The 17,879-nt window shown below is 32.6% G+C and overlaps 3 protein-coding genes across 4 annotated transcripts in view; 1 reads left to right on the top strand and 2 right to left on the bottom strand.

Annotated features, from left to right (window-relative positions):
* LOC105334200 (multiple epidermal growth factor-like domains protein 10) overlaps window positions 1-4,047 on the top strand; it is a 46,868-nt gene extending 42,821 nt beyond the window's left edge. The window contains exons 14-16 of one of the 2 annotated variants that reach the window (XM_066069346.1): window positions 2,496-2,543; window positions 3,285-3,384; window positions 3,485-4,047. In XM_066069346.1, the coding sequence (XP_065925418.1) occupies window positions 2,496-2,543; window positions 3,285-3,384; window positions 3,485-3,662 (326 nt within the window). In that variant the 3' untranslated portion in view covers window positions 3,663-4,047. The remainder of the gene's footprint in view (window positions 1-2,495; window positions 2,544-3,284; window positions 3,385-3,484) is intronic. The other variant, XM_066069369.1, reaches the window with a different exon arrangement.
* Window positions 4,048-5,677: 1,630 nt separating this feature from the next.
* On the bottom strand, window positions 5,678-17,452 carry LOC105325211 (uncharacterized). The gene is made up of 4 exons (XM_066069403.1): window positions 16,683-17,452; window positions 8,535-8,975; window positions 8,175-8,387; window positions 5,678-7,938 (listed from the first exon to the last, which is right to left on the bottom strand). Exons 2-4 carry the CDS (start codon window positions 8,973-8,975, stop codon window positions 7,693-7,695), a joined length of 900 nt encoding a protein of 299 aa, XP_065925475.1. The 5' UTR covers window positions 16,683-17,452; the 3' UTR covers window positions 5,678-7,692.
* Window positions 9,195-15,100, bottom strand: LOC136276001 (uncharacterized). Its single transcript, XM_066086563.1, has 6 exons — window positions 14,983-15,100; window positions 13,007-13,134; window positions 12,781-12,916; window positions 12,428-12,636; window positions 9,987-12,314; window positions 9,195-9,329 (listed from the first exon to the last, which is right to left on the bottom strand). The coding sequence occupies exons 1-6, from the start codon at window positions 15,098-15,100 to the stop codon at window positions 9,195-9,197; spliced, it is 3,054 nt and encodes a 1,017-aa protein (XP_065942635.1).
* Window positions 17,453-17,879: the final 427 nt, after the last annotated feature.

Below are 17,879 nucleotides of genomic sequence, written 5' to 3'. Positions count from 1 at the left end.
GCGCGCAAGCCTTTTAATTTATCTTACCTGTATAAAAGAGGAGGCAGAAAGACAGCTTCCAGATGACTACTGGAGAGCTGTGTTTCCCGCACCCCCATTTCATACGCACGGACACTGCGCTATAACATTCTCCTCCTAATAAGTAAATGCGATCAAGTGCATACTAATGATCTGACGCACCGTGGTCAGTAGAAGCGTTTTATTTAGATTTCTTACCCGGCATCGACAGGCTCATCACTGGACTTAAAAACACATTTCTCCATGAACATAAACATACGTTATCTATTTAATGCATGTACTTTAACCAATTTCTATAGAATTTCCGTTATGATACACCGATCGAAATGATGAAATGATCACCTATATTTTGACTATTTTGTCCAGTGTAATGATACATAGAATTAAATAAGTCTTTAAGAAGTCCATGTAAATCGCTGGTATTTGTTGTCAGCATTTTTGTGTATAAATGAGAGAGAGAGAGAGAGAGAGAGAGAGAGAGAGATGATTTTTGTTGGAAGGGGGGGGGTTAGACCTATTCATTGACACTTTTAACTTCTATCAGTGTGCATTTTCCAGTTTAGTAATTTATATGCATTACTGTATAGAATTGTCCTCATGTAATTAGAGCAATGATACGGTTATTGAATGATTTAATGCATGACTGTATATAAATGCCGGTGACGGGGTAAAATATATACACACATGCATTATCTTAAACAATGTTACGTGTTTCGGATTAGAAAAATATCATACATTTATTTAAATTCAATTTGATTTGAAAAATGAAAAATATGAAAGAGCAATATACAGTTTTAATTCATATCACTGTGCCAAATAATGTTCTGAATTTAAAGCTCTTCAATCTTTTCGTGTTTGAAATTCTCAGAACTGAAAAATCTAAATTTTCAATTTCTTGTTTCTTTACTTAACAGACTTGGACACAAGTCATAAGGGGTGTTTAAACAACATATTGCATTATTGTGTATCATTACCGAGAATCCAGACCTGTGGACGTATATGTGTATATACAAGTACACGTGTGTCTGTCACCTCATTGTTCCCAGTCTCGCTACCGTGCACTGCAAATTGTCAAGAAGGGCTGTATACAGTATATAGCTAATATGTAATCACTGACCGACCATTCAGATCTGAGGAAGTGTGTGTATATATACATGTACACGTGTGTCTATCATCTCTTTTTTCCTATCTCGCTATACCGTGCACTGCAAATTGTCAAGAAGGGCTGTGTACAGTAGCTATTATATAATCACTGACCGAGTGAAAAAAATGTCAACATCCTCTCCTTTGAAAACAGTAGCTTCAATCAGCTTGTTGTTAATCATGTGTCAAGTTTTTTGATTAATTGATGTAGTGTAGAATAAAACATTGATGAATTTAAAATCAATTTGACAGCTCTAAGTCTAATCTAAATAATTAGGATTGCATGTTTACTTATTAGTTAATTCCCGGGTAAACTATTTGTTACTTTCAATTAAAAATCAATGCAATTTAGGTAATGAAATTAAGATTGCATGTTTACTTATTAGGAAATTAATTCACGAGTAAACTATACATTTCATGAATTTAATTCAAAATCAATGCAAACTCTCTCTCTCTCTCTCTCTCTCTCTCTCTCTCTCTCTCTCTCTCTCTCTCTCTCTCTCTCTCTCTCTCTCTCTTAGTATCTAAATAACCTCCTACATGTATAGAAAACACATTTACATGTTCTGACCTTGGCGGCAGATTTCTGTTCACTGGCAATTAATTAACACTTTGCAGAGATATGAAAATTAGATTTTAGAAATTAATGAAATTGATAATGAGAATAAATCATCAGCTGAAGTATCAATAAATTATTAACTAAAACACGCCATTTCTAAAATTACGATGACAGTGTGTCTTGAGATTCGGGGCTGTTAAGTGCAAATATTGACTTATAGCTCAAAATATAACATATGTGATTTCAATAGTTGAATAAAGAATATAACATTGAAAAAAAACAGTCAAAAGTCGTACAGGGGATGTCAGGGGCATGCACAGGGGTATACAGTGGCTTACAGGGGATGACAGGGGCGTACAGGGGGTGACAGGGGCTTTCATTGGCACAGAGGGGATGTGTACAGGGGCGCACAGGGGGTGTACAGGGGACGACAGTGAAAACACAAAGGGTGACAGGGGAAGACAGGGGATTTCCATACGGACAGGTTTTTTTTAGAGCCAGTAGTGTAATTGCTCTAGGACATGTGGACATTGTCTCTACCTGTATTGAGAAAAATGTAACAACGTGACCGGTCAGTTTCCTCGCCGATGTGTTTCCAGTTTTCAAGGAGACCTTTGTATTGAATGTACATACATTGCATATTATTCGATTTATGTTAACTGATTCAGTACCCTTTGTGCATGCGTGGCATTTTTCTCCAAAATCATGAGAAAAATGTATGAATACCTGAATATGTAAACATTTTTTACTTTGGTCATTTGTTGTTTATTTCCAGCAAGAGATAAATTCAAGAACAAGACACTCGTACGGCCAATGAATGATGGTATGATTATTTAACAGCATACATGTAATGTAAAATGTTATAATAATATTCCATTCTAAATATTTTTTTTTAAAAATTGTACAATTATCTGGTTGTGTAAAGTATATACAATTACTCGTTTTGTTTTAATTTAGTTCAGTTGAAATAAAATCAGAAATGTTACATGATAGCGTTGATTAAATTTTGATCTCTAGAAATTCTTTAAGTATTTAAATAGACAATGAAAAATTTGAATTAAAAGGACAAATAATCATTGGTGTTTGGATTTCTCAAAACTACGTTTGAATATGAGAAAGGAATATAATCTAAACACATCAGATAAAAGTGATCGTGTACATGCTTGTTAGGGACAGCTGAAATTACAAAAGACTAAAATTATTTTGACCAAAAAATATGAAATCAATATGACGAAATCTATGTAACGTAGTATTTCCCTTCTTTTTTTTTTATCTTAAAAAGTGTAAACAAAGTAATAAACAACTCAATACGATATTGAATAAAACAAAAGGAAGAATGGACAATTGCTATCGGGTCCTAGTTCCTTGTGGCTCCGCAAGGAATTAATCAAAGCAACTTACATCTAAAAATGTAAAAAACAAAATAACACAATGTAACAAACAAATAAACAAAAAGAAATGAGTATAGGTAAAAAGGAAAGGAAATATTGCCCCCCCCCCTTTAATAATGATGTAACTGCATAAATTAGAGAAACCTGTTCATGTATATGATATTCTTTTGCAGCTTATGGTCCACCTGTTTTGCAAACTACAGTTCAAGATCCTTTTTATTCCATTATCATCGTTGTTATATTGTTTTCAGCCAGTGCTCTTACTAACTTCATGTACGTTACTTATTAGTACTCGAATTATTTTTCACTCGATCGTGATCGTATTTACTTGTAACATTTGAAAATACGTCATGTCAGTTTACTAAACTTTCAGATCCAGACAGGTACTTGCAAGATGCCGCAATCGAGAAGAAATGGTAGACGAATCTGTCGAAAACCCGAACACTATTGTGAACAGTATTTATATTCAAGAAAACGGACTTTCTGCTTACCAAGAAATCGAGCATGCTGACCAAAGAGTAAACTATAATGTATATACTTCATTAGCATAGAACCCGAATGAAAACTACGTTTTTTCAAAGATATATGTTATGTGAAAATTCGAATCATTTGTTAGAAAGACGAACTATTTTTTTTTTAAATGTTTTACCCTTACCCTTGACACGGCCAAATGAACATATTGGTATACTGGGATCTGTTAAAATGTTGAAAAAGAAACAGCATCCCATTTTTTAAAGCATTTGAATGCTATATTCGCCTTTTGTTTTTGTAATATATTTTGTGTGATATTTTTGTGTTCTTTTTCATTTGTTTATTGCTTTTGCTTAATGTTTGTTTTTGTTTGTTTGTTTTTTTATTTTTTCAGGGGTTTCACATAAATGTTACGTCTATTTCTTGTTGATTAAATGTTTTCATTTATAAATAATGTAAAAATGTTTTGAATGCCTTGTTTAATACAAGACTCTCATTTAATCAGTCTTAACATGAGTTGTAGTTTAAGCTTATCTCCTACCAAAAAAAGGAATTACAGTAATCCTTGAAGTCATTTTGACGCAACTGAAGCTCCAAATTTTTGAAATTTATTTTTCTATTTTTAAGGTTTAGATTTATGAGTGTCGTTGATGCTTTCTAACATTTCAAAGCTCAGGTTTTGTTATTGTTTACATATGTGTTCTATCGGTTAAATGATATGTTGATGGTATTATTCTATGGTATACTGATATTCAGTTGAATGGGGGAAAAATAAAGTAGTCTAGACGAAACATCTCTTAAATTGCTTTTTACTCTGATATATCTACAGACAACACAAAATGTGAAACTCGAATAACCAAAACAATGTTTGTTGCAGATTGTTTTCTGAGAAAAAAGTTAGATAATTAAATAGCTGAAAAAAATTATTAAGCGAAAGTGATACGGAGCGGAAATAACCCTGTATACAGTTTGTCTTTTTTTTATTCGTTGAAATGAAATATTGGTTTTTCATATTAAAGTGCTTGAATTTTCTTATTGACTTATTGCTATTCATTCCTTTTTCAGTTAAGACAGATGGATAAAGCATTTGAGTTTGATATGTTGATTGATCGAAATACTGTGAAATCATTAGAGTTCGTGGTGGCTCAATTTTCGTGGAATTGGTGGATACCCTTCACCCACGAATTAACATCCTCCACGAATTAATAAATAAGGGTATTAAGACATATTTCCTTTGCAGATTGAACAGAATACACGAAAATACGTTTCCACGAACCTGTAAAATTTAAGCAATCCACGAAAATTGGCCCCCATGAAATGTAATGGTTCCACAGTAGCAGGTAATCGATGTAACACAAAGTAAAAGCAATGCATAATACCAGTCTCGTTCCAATATATTGTGAATAGAGTGTAATTTAATATGGCTTTAAGAGGATGTGGATAGTCATGATCATTTATTTTTAGAAAATATTTATCCCCTGAAGACGAAGAGCTCCTTTTAAAAATATTAGTAATTATTCATAATTTTAAACCTTAAAATTTGTAGAATGTTCCTTTACTATGTAACATATTGTGCGTCTATTAATGATATTAAATTATTTAAGGTTGATATGACGGTTTGATTTGCTGATCATCCAGCCTTCTAATGATCTACGTTACAACGGTTTGTTATTTTTAACACGGTGTGTTGTCATTGCCTTCAATGTTTTATCTTGCCAAAGCATATACTGAACATGCACCCCTCCTGGTTATATTCTTTTGTACATATAAGATCAACAGGACTGTAATTAATATTTGTTTGCTTTTTGTTTAAAGTGTACCAAATTATGACAATACTCTTGAGTCATCGCATTTTACAGTTCCGCAAGACAAACGTTTGCTGTAAGTGTAGTAATTCCAAGACTAATTCGCTTCTGCATATGCATACAATATAAAGATAAAACTTGTTCTTTTATTATAGGTCCTTCAGATATTTACTTCCCATGCTACTCCACTTTTGAAAGTTAAAGGATCACAGATATACGAACAGTTTCCGTGTTGCAGTGAAAAAATATTATATAACCATTAGTGGCTAACATGTAACTACAAAAAAAAATCAAAGTACTGAAAGTACTGATACGAGTTGATGGTATTGAATAACCCCCTTGTTTCAAATGAACAAGACTTTCAAATCCATATAAAGAATGCTGTCAAGTAAAGTATTATAAGGTTAATAGATAGGACCCTTTAAAAGATAATAGTGCAACAGGATTATAAATCAGATTTATGGAGTTATTCTATTTTTAAATTCATTTCTATACTGTTGTATCACATTTGTATGTTGGCAGTTGATCCCAATAGTTAATGAAAAGGAAAAAAAACAAACAAATTGACTTATTTGTAGATTCAAAGTAACTGGTTTATTAACAATAAAAAAAATGTAGCACCAATATTGACATCAGTGGACATAAAATTATAGTTCCTGATTATCAATTTTTATGAAAGTTGTTAAAGAATGACTATACATTTTCAGTTAGAAACAAATAAAAACTTTCAAATTTAAGATGATATTTTTAAGTAAAATACCAACAATTTTAACAAAAAAATCCTAAAATGTTTAATAGTTCTAGTTTAACACAATTGCAAGTAAAAGCAAAAGCAGAATAAGAAGTAGAGATCTATTGTATACAATCACTAACAGTAATTTTTCATCATATATGCATAAACAATTTCAAAAGAACAACAGATATTTATATCGAATATTGAAAAAGAATCAGTGCTATCAAAACTACTAATTACGTGCACTCTGCGTCCAATGAGTGCTGCATTCTACCATCAGTTTGTGTAAAGAGAAATTTAACTATCCTAGAAGAAAAACAAGAAATAATACATCTATCTCAGTTGTTCATCTCAACTAAAAAAAAAATTCTAATGATGCATGCAAGTATACAAATGCATATATCCAAATCCAATAATGAACCCAAAATGGGATCAGACAGGCTTTATTACAATAAGGGTGTAAACTGGCTATATTTTCAAAAGTAAACAAGGTAAACAAAAATTTCAAAAATGAAATATTTGTGATTGTCATGTACAAGCATTAATTAACTTTAGAAAGTATCGCACAAGATATTTGTGCACAATGAGACCTGCAAAGGATATAAAAATGGCATATCAAAAACTGTATAGTTACCCAGTTATAATATAAAAAATAATGAAATAGTATCTATGCTTTGAAATATTACATTTGCTTCTGCTCGGACATGTATTCAGCCATCAGTTCAAACAAAAAAGTTAAATGTAACTGTTCTAAAAGGAAACATAAAAAATTTGTACATCTATCTACAGGAAAACAAATTATGTCAAGAATCCAAACATACATTGGTAAAACAATGAAAATGATGCAAGCATGTAAACAAGTGCATTAAATTACCAGTAAATGCAGCAATGAACCTTAAAATAATAAAAAGGTATCCATGCTTTCAAACATTACATTTACTTCTGCTCATATATTCAACTATCAGTTGAAACAACAGTTGATTGAACTACTCAAAAAGAAAACAATAAAAAAAAAAGGAGAACATTTATCCACAGAAACAAATACATGTAATGTCAAGACTAGAGTTCAGCACACAAAGGTAAAAATTAAAATAATGCAAACATGTAAAAAGTGAGTGCATTAAATAACCAGTTAATGCATTAATAAACTTAAAATCATATCAGAAAGGGTTGATTAAATACAATTAAAACTGGTTATATGTCATCACAATTCATGTTTTGTAGATTTTAGTGTTTAGAAAAAATTGAATAGTTCACAAGTAGAATATCATAAAATGTAAATGTACCATTGACATTCATTATTTAACTTCAGCAAAGAACATAAAAAGGTGTTAATGTGAAAAATAGGAAAATGGCTGATTGAAAAGAATATTGCAACCAAGATTACAAATTTACAAAACTGAAATCCAACAATTTTTTTTAAAAGAATATTTAAGTTTCTAGTTGAACACAATATGGTCATCCTGAGAACACTTTATCAATCCCTCAGTTCAAAATAATCTTGTTTTGAAGAACTGAACTTGAATCATTTACTACCAACAATTAATAGTGTCAAACAACATTATCATAAATTTATGAATTTGTTATTGACTCTACAGAGCTATCCTTAACCTGTAGTCTGCAGGAGAATGGTAGTTTTTGTTGCAACGTATTCTCCACTTCTTCATCGGTACATTCCAGGAATTCAACAAGAATGTCCAAAGCAATTGTGAAAGTTTGGAAATCTTCTCCAATTGTAAAGAGTACTGTGAAGCAGTTGTCACCAACCTCATACCCAACAACAGTCCCTTCCAAACTTGAGCTTGGTGGTTCTTTTTCCTAAATATAGAAATATGAAAAAAATTGGACAAATATTTTCACATTCTATTATTGAATTTTGTGATCGACAGTTAGAGTGTAAAATATTATTTATATTCTTCATGCTGTATTAATACATGATACAGGCATTAGAAATATAATTTCATACAGTAAAGTTTTATTGCATTTGTCATTACCTACATCAGATTATGCGATTTTTTTTAGAGTAGAATTTATAATATTTTAACAGTTCATACCTGAATGGTTGTCTTTGATGTTGTTGACACAGAGACTTCATCATTGAAACTTGTTACGACTACATCAGTAAAACTCAGAAATTTTCCAACTGCTGCTGAATCGGATAGATTTCTCCACAGCGACACCTTTACACAATCCGTTTCATCTTTTAAAGTTACAGATTTCACTTGGACATCATTTCCTTTGACTTTCACAGTTTTAATCATATCTTCCTGAAATAATGGAGACATATCAATGTCACACTAAATTTTCCCCTCTGTTATATATTTAAGATCAATTACAATTTTTAAAATCTTTCTGTAACACATGCATTTTCTATTATATCATATCCAAATTTACAAAAAAAGAAATAGACTTACTGAAACAACTCGACCCTGAATGGAGACCAGGGTTTTTACTGGACTGGTCTTTGCCTTTTTGATAGGAATTGTCACTGCTGGTGGCGGATTGGCGATTAATTCCGCCCTGTCCAGCAGTTCTTGTCCAACTTCCAAGTTGGAAGTCTTCATGACTTTAGAATTTTTTGTTATGATTATTGACTCTGATGGCTCTCTTTTGAAGATGTAATTCATAAGAATTACTGAGTTTCCCTTCTGCAAAGTTTTTTCTTTTGTCCTGTCATACAGGATGCACTTGATGGCTCCAGTGCTGTCAGCAACTCCAATGATTTTGTACTCCTTTTTTTCTCCTCCATCAACCTGATGATGCATAGCTCCACTCACTCCACCAACTCTTGCTTTCAAAGGCAGTGTGTAGGGCTTATTGCTTTTGGAATTTTTCAGCTTTGCTATGTTAAGCATCTAAAAAGAAGTAAGTGAAGTTAATGAATACAAGGAGTAACTTTTACATACTAATAAAAGAAACATTTTCATGAGAAAAACATAAATATCAGTAAAAATTTCATATGAAAGTTACTGTAATTTAATATTCAGTCTTCTGCAAGTGTTCTATTAATATCAATGGGGAATTAAAACACACTTTTTGAATGGCCAAGTTGACTTGAGTTCATATCAAACTGACTATTCAAGTGAGACATATATTGGTTTATGGTCAGAGTAATATGACTCTAGCGTACCCCAAAAATTAATCTGAATAGGTAGGATGTTTGTGTAAATATGGTCTAAAGTGGAATCATAGTCTGCGGTGCTGCCAGTCTGCAAATATCGTAAATTAAATTCTTTCAACATATATTTGGCAAATGTATCTGATTTTGAGTTATCAACATTGAAATCACCAGCTAATACAATGGCATTTGGATTACTTGCATGAATCTTTATGATGTTTCTTAATGATTTTTTCACCTCATTGCTTTTCTCTTGTGGAGGAATATACAGAAAAATCAATGAAACTAGTTCTCCAACAGCAATATTTACTGACAAAACCTGTATTCTCCCAAAACTACTTTTTTTAACATTTCTTACTTTAGACAAAATGGTATCTTTAAGATAAACAGCCAAACCATAAGAAGGTCTGTTTCCATCTGTGTTTGGAAAATCATTTCTATGCAATGTAAAATCTTGAATCTCAAGTGAATTATCATCATCACCAGCCATGAGGCGAGTCTCAGAAATAAAAATAATATCTGATGGAAGAATACTTGTATCTTCTCTTAAGTCAAGAATGTGAAGACGAAGTGATCTTGCATTGAAGAATGAGACAATAGATCCTTGTGACAAATTATCCTGTAAATTTCTGACACACAGTTGAAGCATACATTCTTGCCTTAGCCTATCCATTTCCTCTTGCACATACGTTGACACAGAAATTTTATTTTCATTCAAATGCAAAATATGCAAGTTTTTCAGACATACAACTCTACTGAATCCAACATAATGCATATGCTCATTTTTTCTTGTGCCCAAGTGAACAACTGCATCTGTGAGCGTGGATCCTTGGGATTTGTGAATGGTTTTTGCAGTACTCAGTTGTAAAGGGAATTGTTTCCTTTTAACCTGATATGTTCCATTCACGTGGATTTTAAATATTCTGGTTATTTCCAAAATTGGCGTCCATGTTTTACTTATATCAGGTTTGAACAATCTTGCTAATTTTGTCCTCATTGCTTTCCCAATTTCTTTTTCAGTAAATTCAACCCAGATGATGCTACATCTGTTAGATCCCTCTACTCTAAAATCAAAATGCTTCACTATGCAAGAAGCTCCATTTGTTATACCATCCTGAACGTCTACATTGTTTGTTATTTCAGCTGGAATGTTTAGAACTAGTTTAAGTTTGGTTGACAATCCCATGGTTTTAGAATTTTCAACTGGGATTCGATCCAGAACTCTAGATTGTATTTTTGAATCTGAAGTGCCAATTACCCAGTCAATAGCCTGAATTTCAATTTTCATATTCACTTGTGCAATATCATACACCCTTGTGTTGTACATTTCTACTTCTTTTCTTGTTGTGTACAAATGTGGTATATCAGAAAGCTCAGCATCATCTTCTGTTACATGCATTTTAAAAACATTAATATCATCTGCATTGTGCTTTCCTTCTCGTAGTCTGTTCAACAATTCTGCAAAATCCTTGTCATCCTTTTGTCGCATTATTTTTGTTAGTTCATACATGTGAAAATTGTCCTTCCACAGATTAGCACCCAATGGACCATAATCTCGCTCAAATTGGGAAAATATCCATTTATCCATGACTGGTTTCAGTTGGTATAAATCTCCTACTGTAATCACACTCACACCCCCAAAGGGTTTTGGACAGCCCCTTATTTCTTGCAGCCTCAAATTTACAAAATTGAACATGTTTTGGCCTACCATGGATACTTCATCTATAATAAGAACTTTTAAATGCATATATTTTGTTCTAAGAGTATTCAACTGCTGCATGTCAAGTGGCTTATAAGCAAATCCTTGTCCAACAGGAATACAGAATGATGAATGTATGGTAGCACCATTTATATTGTGAGCCGCTTTCCCAGTTGGTGCACATAACAAAACATGAAATGTGTCTGGGGATTCATTTAACTGGTGTGAATAAAATTTCAGCAACCCTTGATATAGAGCCCTAGTAACAACACTTTTTCCAACACCAGCTCCCCCTGTCAGAAAAACATACAATGGACTTATCCTTGTTTTTAACCAATGCATTACATGGTTGAAAAACTCTTTTTGTTGTTCATTTAAACTTCTCACCATTTTCCTATATGAATAATCATCCATTTCTCCAAGCTGAGATATGTCTTCTTCCAGTTGTTTTCGAACAATCCCAATGTCAAGCCCAATATCATACTCTGGTGCATGTTTTCCTGGATCAAAACAACCATACTTCTCTGATAATGTATTTCCTTCCTCTTTGTCGATCTCATCTTGATGTTCACAACCAGGAGCAATATACTCAGAGCATGCATTATCATCCATGCAGTGTAACATTTGCTCTACATCATTTATATTGATTTCTCTTTTTTGGTATTCCTTTAGTTTTTTTTCAACTTGCAATCTGCAAGACTGGAAACTTTCCTCAAAGGATGCAAAAGTTTTAATCAGATCTTTTTCCTCATTACGCCATGGAATGAACAGCATAAGATGTTCACGATAATATTTTTCTGAATCCGTTTCTTTATCAAAATGAACCCATCTGAGAACACATGGTTTTTTCCTTTTAATAACTTCTACACCATTTTTGTACACATAACTTTGGGCTAGCTCTTCCACTTCCAATGGAGCATAATGATAGTCCTCTGATATATCTTCTTCATATTCATTTTCTGGTAAAAATTCTTCGTCCAATGCTTTTTTCGTCTTTGCAGTTTTATACTTTACAGAGAACTGTGATACAAAGTCTGCTAGACACAATCCTTCTATTATTTTGGGTCTTTGCTGGTATAAAGTCAAAATATTGCCTGATTCAATGTCAGTGCTGTCATCTTTCAAATCTTCCAAAACATGTCTTGGCTTCAATAATACTACACGTTCCTCAGGTGGTGAAGTATTTATAAAGGTTATACACCTTGAAGAGTGGCGCAAAGGCATTTGAAGAACAATATAAACTGCTTCCTGAGCCCCAATTTCAACATGAGTTAAAAATTTGTTTCCTATTTTGCGAACCTGTTGACGAATATCAGATTCATTCCTTCGAGCCTCTTCACATGCATGGCGAAGCAAATTTGACATTCCCCTTTGTCCCTTTGATATATATATGAAACAATATATGTTGCACAAGCATATGGATCCAAAATAAATTGGATGTCCAAGTTTGCTTGCCAGCTTTCAAGTAATATGGGATTGTATGAATTTACTCGACTATCTTTTGGGCTCCTTTTCAAAAATACTCTGTCTTGTTTCAGAGATGATCGAATAGCATGAATGTAAGTCTCTATTTCTACATTCAATACTGACAAATATTGTTCAAATGTTAAATCACTTCCTTTAAATGCATCAGAATTCAGATATGCACAGATATCATTGAAGGTGACAGAAGCAGCAGCAAAATTTTCATCATCATCATCTAAGATGAAAGGATAATAGTGTATGGCATTGGTGGAATAGGAAAATTGAACCTACATATTGGTTTGTTTTTTTTTCATACATGTTTTTGCATGCCTATGTGTCTGATAGTTCACAAGTGAACTGTCTGCTCCATCTTTGTTACATGTGACATACTTGTTGATGAAATCTTCTATTTCTTTCTTTTCGTGAGTTACCATGTATGGAGCATCTTTAATCCAAAGAAGCATATGGACATGAGGGGAACCTCTCTGCTGAAATTCTATTCTGTAGAAGAAGTCCTGAATTTGGCCAACAGGATGTATCTCATTACACAAAACATCCGAGAAAAACTTGCTAAATCTGTAATCAAAATATCTTGCACATGTTACAGGGTCGGCCTTAATTAATTTACTTTTATGCTCCCAGCTCATGTTCAAGATCTCATCATCTGTATATGATACATTTTCAATCAGCTCACCTAAAGTTTTCAGTAAAGGTGCCCATTTTGTTTCAGCAGCTGAAAATGAGCAAAACCATGTTGGTAATCCTAATTGATTTATCATGGCAAAAATGTCTTTTTTTGCCTTTTCCCAGTAAGGAGGAGATCCCCGTAATGTTCGCAAGACTTGATATCCTTCATTTAATTTTACAATTGACTGAGCAGTTTGTGAGTCAAGAATCTGTGCTGCTGTATACTTTTTACCTTTCATTTTGCATTTACGGATTGCCAGCATGACCTTGTCTTGAATTTGTTTAATTTGCAATTTTTTCAACTTGTAAAACAAATTTGGTATACATGTTGCACATCGCCTATCAATATTTCTCAATTCCCATTTACATATAGTGCTATAATGTAGAGGAACAAGTCTTGAAGCATTGTCTGGTCTTGATTGTCCACAATAAATGGCAGGGAATGCAAGAAATTCTGAATATTTATCTTGGAATATGCTTAGGGGGGTATTGTTTTCTCCAGGTGCCACACTCAAAATTTGATTAAACTCTCGAAAATCTATGCTTTGTAGCATGGTATCTGTATTTCCAGAAGGTCTGTCTTCAAGATTTGTATCTTCAGTCCATGAATCAATCAAGCAATCACTACCTGATTTAGACATTAAAATTTCCTCAGAATCTTCATCACTTTCATTTTCTTGGTTTTGAAATTCCCATTCCTGATCAATTTCTATTCCTTCACTTTGAAACAATGCACTGTTTTGCATTAACCATTTTGCTGCGGCTTTTACTTTGTTGGGACGAATTCTTTCAAATGCAACAGAATGCTTAAAATTTAGACTACGTTTGAATTTCAATGGTATGGTTTCATTTTGACTGAGAACTCTTGGAAGTTTCTTTACGGTTGTTGTAACATCAGCCGGAACGTTAACTACATTTCCAGTTATACTTAGTTGTCCACCCCTTGGCTTTTCCCGCAATTGCATAAATGGAATTCTTGGTGCACAGAGACGTTCTTCTAATTGTGTTAAATCAAGCTCTGAAGGTTTGACAGGAAATTTTAAACCGTTCATTGATGAGCATGGAGGAATTTTCTTTTCCTTTAAATGTCTATAACATGTGTGGCATAATGTATCATCTGAATTCAAGGAACAATACATTAGAAACTCCTCTGATATACCAGTAGCCTTTTTAACAGAGTGTTTAAACCATGTTTGTGTGCAACTTTTACATACAAATGAGGGACCGGTGCTGACAGAGCTGTGAAAGTTCTCAATTACATTTCAATGTCCAGTATTATCATCCACGAACTTTGAAACATTTGAACAAGCAGGGCAATGGTCAATATTTGATAAACATAATCTATCTTTTATGCGCAAAAAAGAATTTTTACCCATGCAAGATGTTTTAATTTGATGCAAGTCAAAAGTACAACTTCCATCAACATGAAATATTCTTCGCAATAGAATTTGAAGCTGTAGAAAACTCTGAACTGTGAGTAGTACTGCTGAACCATTTGGGCATGGGTTTCCAAACTTGTCACGAGCATGAGGATCAAATACATGGAAATCAGAATTTGAATAGAATATTGCAACAGCACTTTCTTTACAAACTAAAATCCCAGAACATGAACCATCTGCAAGACAACAGTTCAAAGCTGCTGGCAGAGAATAAAATGGGGTATTATCTTGGAATGAACTGCTCATGTCCCTAGAAAATGTAGTCTGAATGGTCAATTTCAAAAGTTTATCAGAAAAACATATACCCTTCGGGAGATCACTCGGATGTAAATAAGGAAATAAACATTTGCGACGTGTGTGTTTGTAAAGCTCATCACCCTTATAAAGCAAAAAATGGAGATCATCTGAATCCCATTTTTTAACTTCTTTTCCGGGCAAACTTTTGAATGCTATACTTGCTAGTGCATTGGCAACACACTGCCTGCCTCTACTTAATTCTGAAAAATCCTCTGATCCTTGATGCATCATAGCTGCAACACATTGAATGTCTAATATTTCATTAGACTTGCTCATTTTGCTCTCATAATTACTGCTTACACAAGTGTGTGCATGTCTTTTATTGCCAACATTTTCTTCGGTATTATTACTGCCACTCCCTCTTTTTCTCCTATTTCTCAAAGTATACTTATCCGAATTTTCCATTTTTTTTCCTTAGAATCTTATGGGGCCAATTCTTTCTTTTATTTTATATCAAAATGGAAAACCCATATCAAGGGGAAATTTTTAGCATTAACCAATAAATATTAGCTCTTTAAAAATAAATGAATATTTAACCACTTTTTTATTTCAAAATCTTTCATATTCATATACACTGAATGTATTTTAAGTGTTAATTTAAAATTTGTCTCCTTGATTTTTATTTATACATTCATATGCCACTCCTGAAATTCAACTCCTTGATTTGAAAGATTTACAGTTATATGCAAAGTAAATATTTCATTTTCTTGATTTTTTTTCAACACTTGAAACTCATCTTCTTGATTTTCATTCATATACAATTGTCTTATATGCCACTCTTGAAAATTCAACTCCTCGACTTCCAGTTATGTGCAGCATAAAAACTCAATTTCTTGATTTTTTTTTCCAACACTTGAAACACATCTCCTTGATTTTCATTCATATACAATTGTCTTATATGCCACTCTTGAAAATTCATCTCCTCGACTTCCAGTTATGTGCAGCATAAAAACTCAATTTCTTGATTTTTTTCAACACTTGAAATTCCACTCCTTTATTTTCATTTATTAGTATCGATATATAATGATGTTTGCCACTCTTGAATTTCAACTCCTGGACTTTTAGTTATATGCAAAATAAAAATACATCTTCTTGATTTTTTCCAATCTAGATTTGTAACTTGTCTCTATGACATGAAACTCTGAATTATATATATCGAAGTGAATTGAGCATGCTTTATATTTCATTTATACATCATTTGTTTGCATATACTGTATGTACCTAAATATTCTGTAAGGAATTTATCAGACAGGCATCTGCACAGCTGGAGACCCAAGCGGAAACCAACCCTATCTTTGCAATGCTTGATGTGTAATTCAATATCTACAGACTGTAACTACAGATGGTGATACAGCTCTTGCTGTGAATAAGATGTATACAAGAGCAGGGACTATAATCATGGGCTGAACAGCTTCTTCATAATATATACTTATACTTATTCACTTTGATAACTATTGAAAAAATAACTGTTTAAATTCAATATAAACTAAGAAACAGTTAAAAGTCTAACACGTACGGTACACCTACTGACATTACATGTATATCCCTATGTTTTAAATATGTAAACTCATGATTGCAGTGTTTATTGCTCGATAAAATTGTAAATTGGGAATAAGCTTTCTAAAATTGAACACATTAAACAGTATCACTATCGCTGATAAACATATCCATTCGATCGATAAATACAGGAACTTATATAGGTCTCTGATAATTATTCAAAAATCGCTAGCATCATGACTGACATGAACATGGACGAACCCACGCCACGGCCGAGTACATAAATTGTAAACAAACAATAGGAACGACTTGTCAGGCCTCTCTGAGAAGACACTTCACAAAAAGTGGAATATAAATTTACCTTTTCAACTGGAACTGCTCACTTTAATTCTTTCTCTCGCTGTAGATTCTTCAATTGATAACTTCGACACTGCTGATCTTCTCCCTCGACACTTTGTTTACAAACACAGACAGCGTGCGCGTATTGATACATACTTCCAACTCTCAAAATTTCCATAATAATTTTTATAAAATCAAAGTGTTTATTTAAACAATATTTGTTTATATGATTTAATCAATGAGTAACAATTATATACATTAATTGATGTATATACTGAGAAAATTTGGATTACATCTAGAGACCTATTTTTTTACATTTCATTTTCCCTTTGAACGATTTACCGCTAACGCGGGAAAACAGCGCAATAAGATGTAGTTTATTTTGGTACCACCAATTACGTCAATCGTGTAAAAATAGTGGTTTGTCTAAAGTTTAAATATGTTTAATTCTTGGAACAAATTTTGCAGTTTGTTTTTTAAAATGTATTTTCTAATATGTTATTTATATTTTAAACAAATATTCTGAGAAATATTTCACTTTTGACGCTACATTTTCATAACACTACTTTCTTTCGCGGACTGATAATATTTTTTTAATTAATCATTACCAATTATTTAAATAAGTAGGCTTTCATGGATAATAAAAACCCAAGTATTTATTCATATTTTATCCAAGTTTCAAAAATACCCCCAAAATTTGATCTTATATGTATACAATATATTCATATCGAAAATGTGCTTCGACTCGATACATGGGGAACCCCTTAGCACTGACATAACTGAGTTGATTCCATCAACTCGTAAAAAGAAAATTGAAGCCTATTAAATACTCGTCAGTGTGCAGTGTGTAAGTCTTTTATAAAGTTGTTCTAAATATAGTGAGGCGATGAACTTTGCTCTTTTTTAAAAACCAATATTTGTTTGAAAATGATGCTATTAATATCTGAATTATTAACAAACTGTAAAACGTGATGACTCTATGTATTTTCAAATAGAATTAAATCTGTTTAATGATGGAAAAATACAGTTCCTCATCACGCGGGGGTGTTAAGGAAGCATATGAGCAATTTAGCGTCTTATTTTGACTGTTATATTCAAAATCGTGGAATAAAATAACTATTTTGAATAAGGTCAAAAACTTAGTATTGTCCTTTAAAATAGATGCCAGTGCAATAAAATCGGGTAGTACATTACTGCCACATTAGTGCATTATCACGTG

The sequence above is a fragment of the Magallana gigas genome, chromosome 1 (assembly GCF_963853765.1).
Source record: "Magallana gigas chromosome 1, xbMagGiga1.1, whole genome shotgun sequence".
Classification (NCBI taxonomy): domain Eukaryota; kingdom Metazoa; phylum Mollusca; class Bivalvia; order Ostreida; family Ostreidae; genus Magallana; species Magallana gigas.
This window is presented reverse-complemented; position numbering and strand designations above follow the sequence as displayed.

Coding starts and splice junctions, on each gene's coding strand:
- LOC105325211 (XM_066069403.1), bottom strand. CDS start 8,975: ATGCTTAACATAGCAAAGCTGAAAAATTCCAAAAGCAATAAGCCCTAC. Junction 8,388..8,534: donor TTCAGGGTCGAGTTGTTTCA/GTAAGTCTATTT, acceptor CCATTATTTCAG/GAAGATATGATTAAAACTGT. Junction 7,939..8,174: donor CATCAAAGACAACCATTCAG/GTATGAACTGTT, acceptor TTCTATATTTAG/GAAAAAGAACCACCAAGCTC.
- LOC136276001 (XM_066086563.1), bottom strand. CDS start 15,100: ATGAGCAAGTCTAATGAAATATTAGACATTCAATGTGTTGCAGCTATG. Junction 12,917..13,006: donor AATTAATTAAGGCCGACCCT/GTAACATGTGCA, acceptor GGCCAAATTCAG/GACTTCTTCTACAGAATAGA. Junction 12,637..12,780: donor CATCAACAAGTATGTCACAT/GTAACAAAGATG, acceptor CTTTCATCTTAG/ATGATGATGATGAAAATTTT.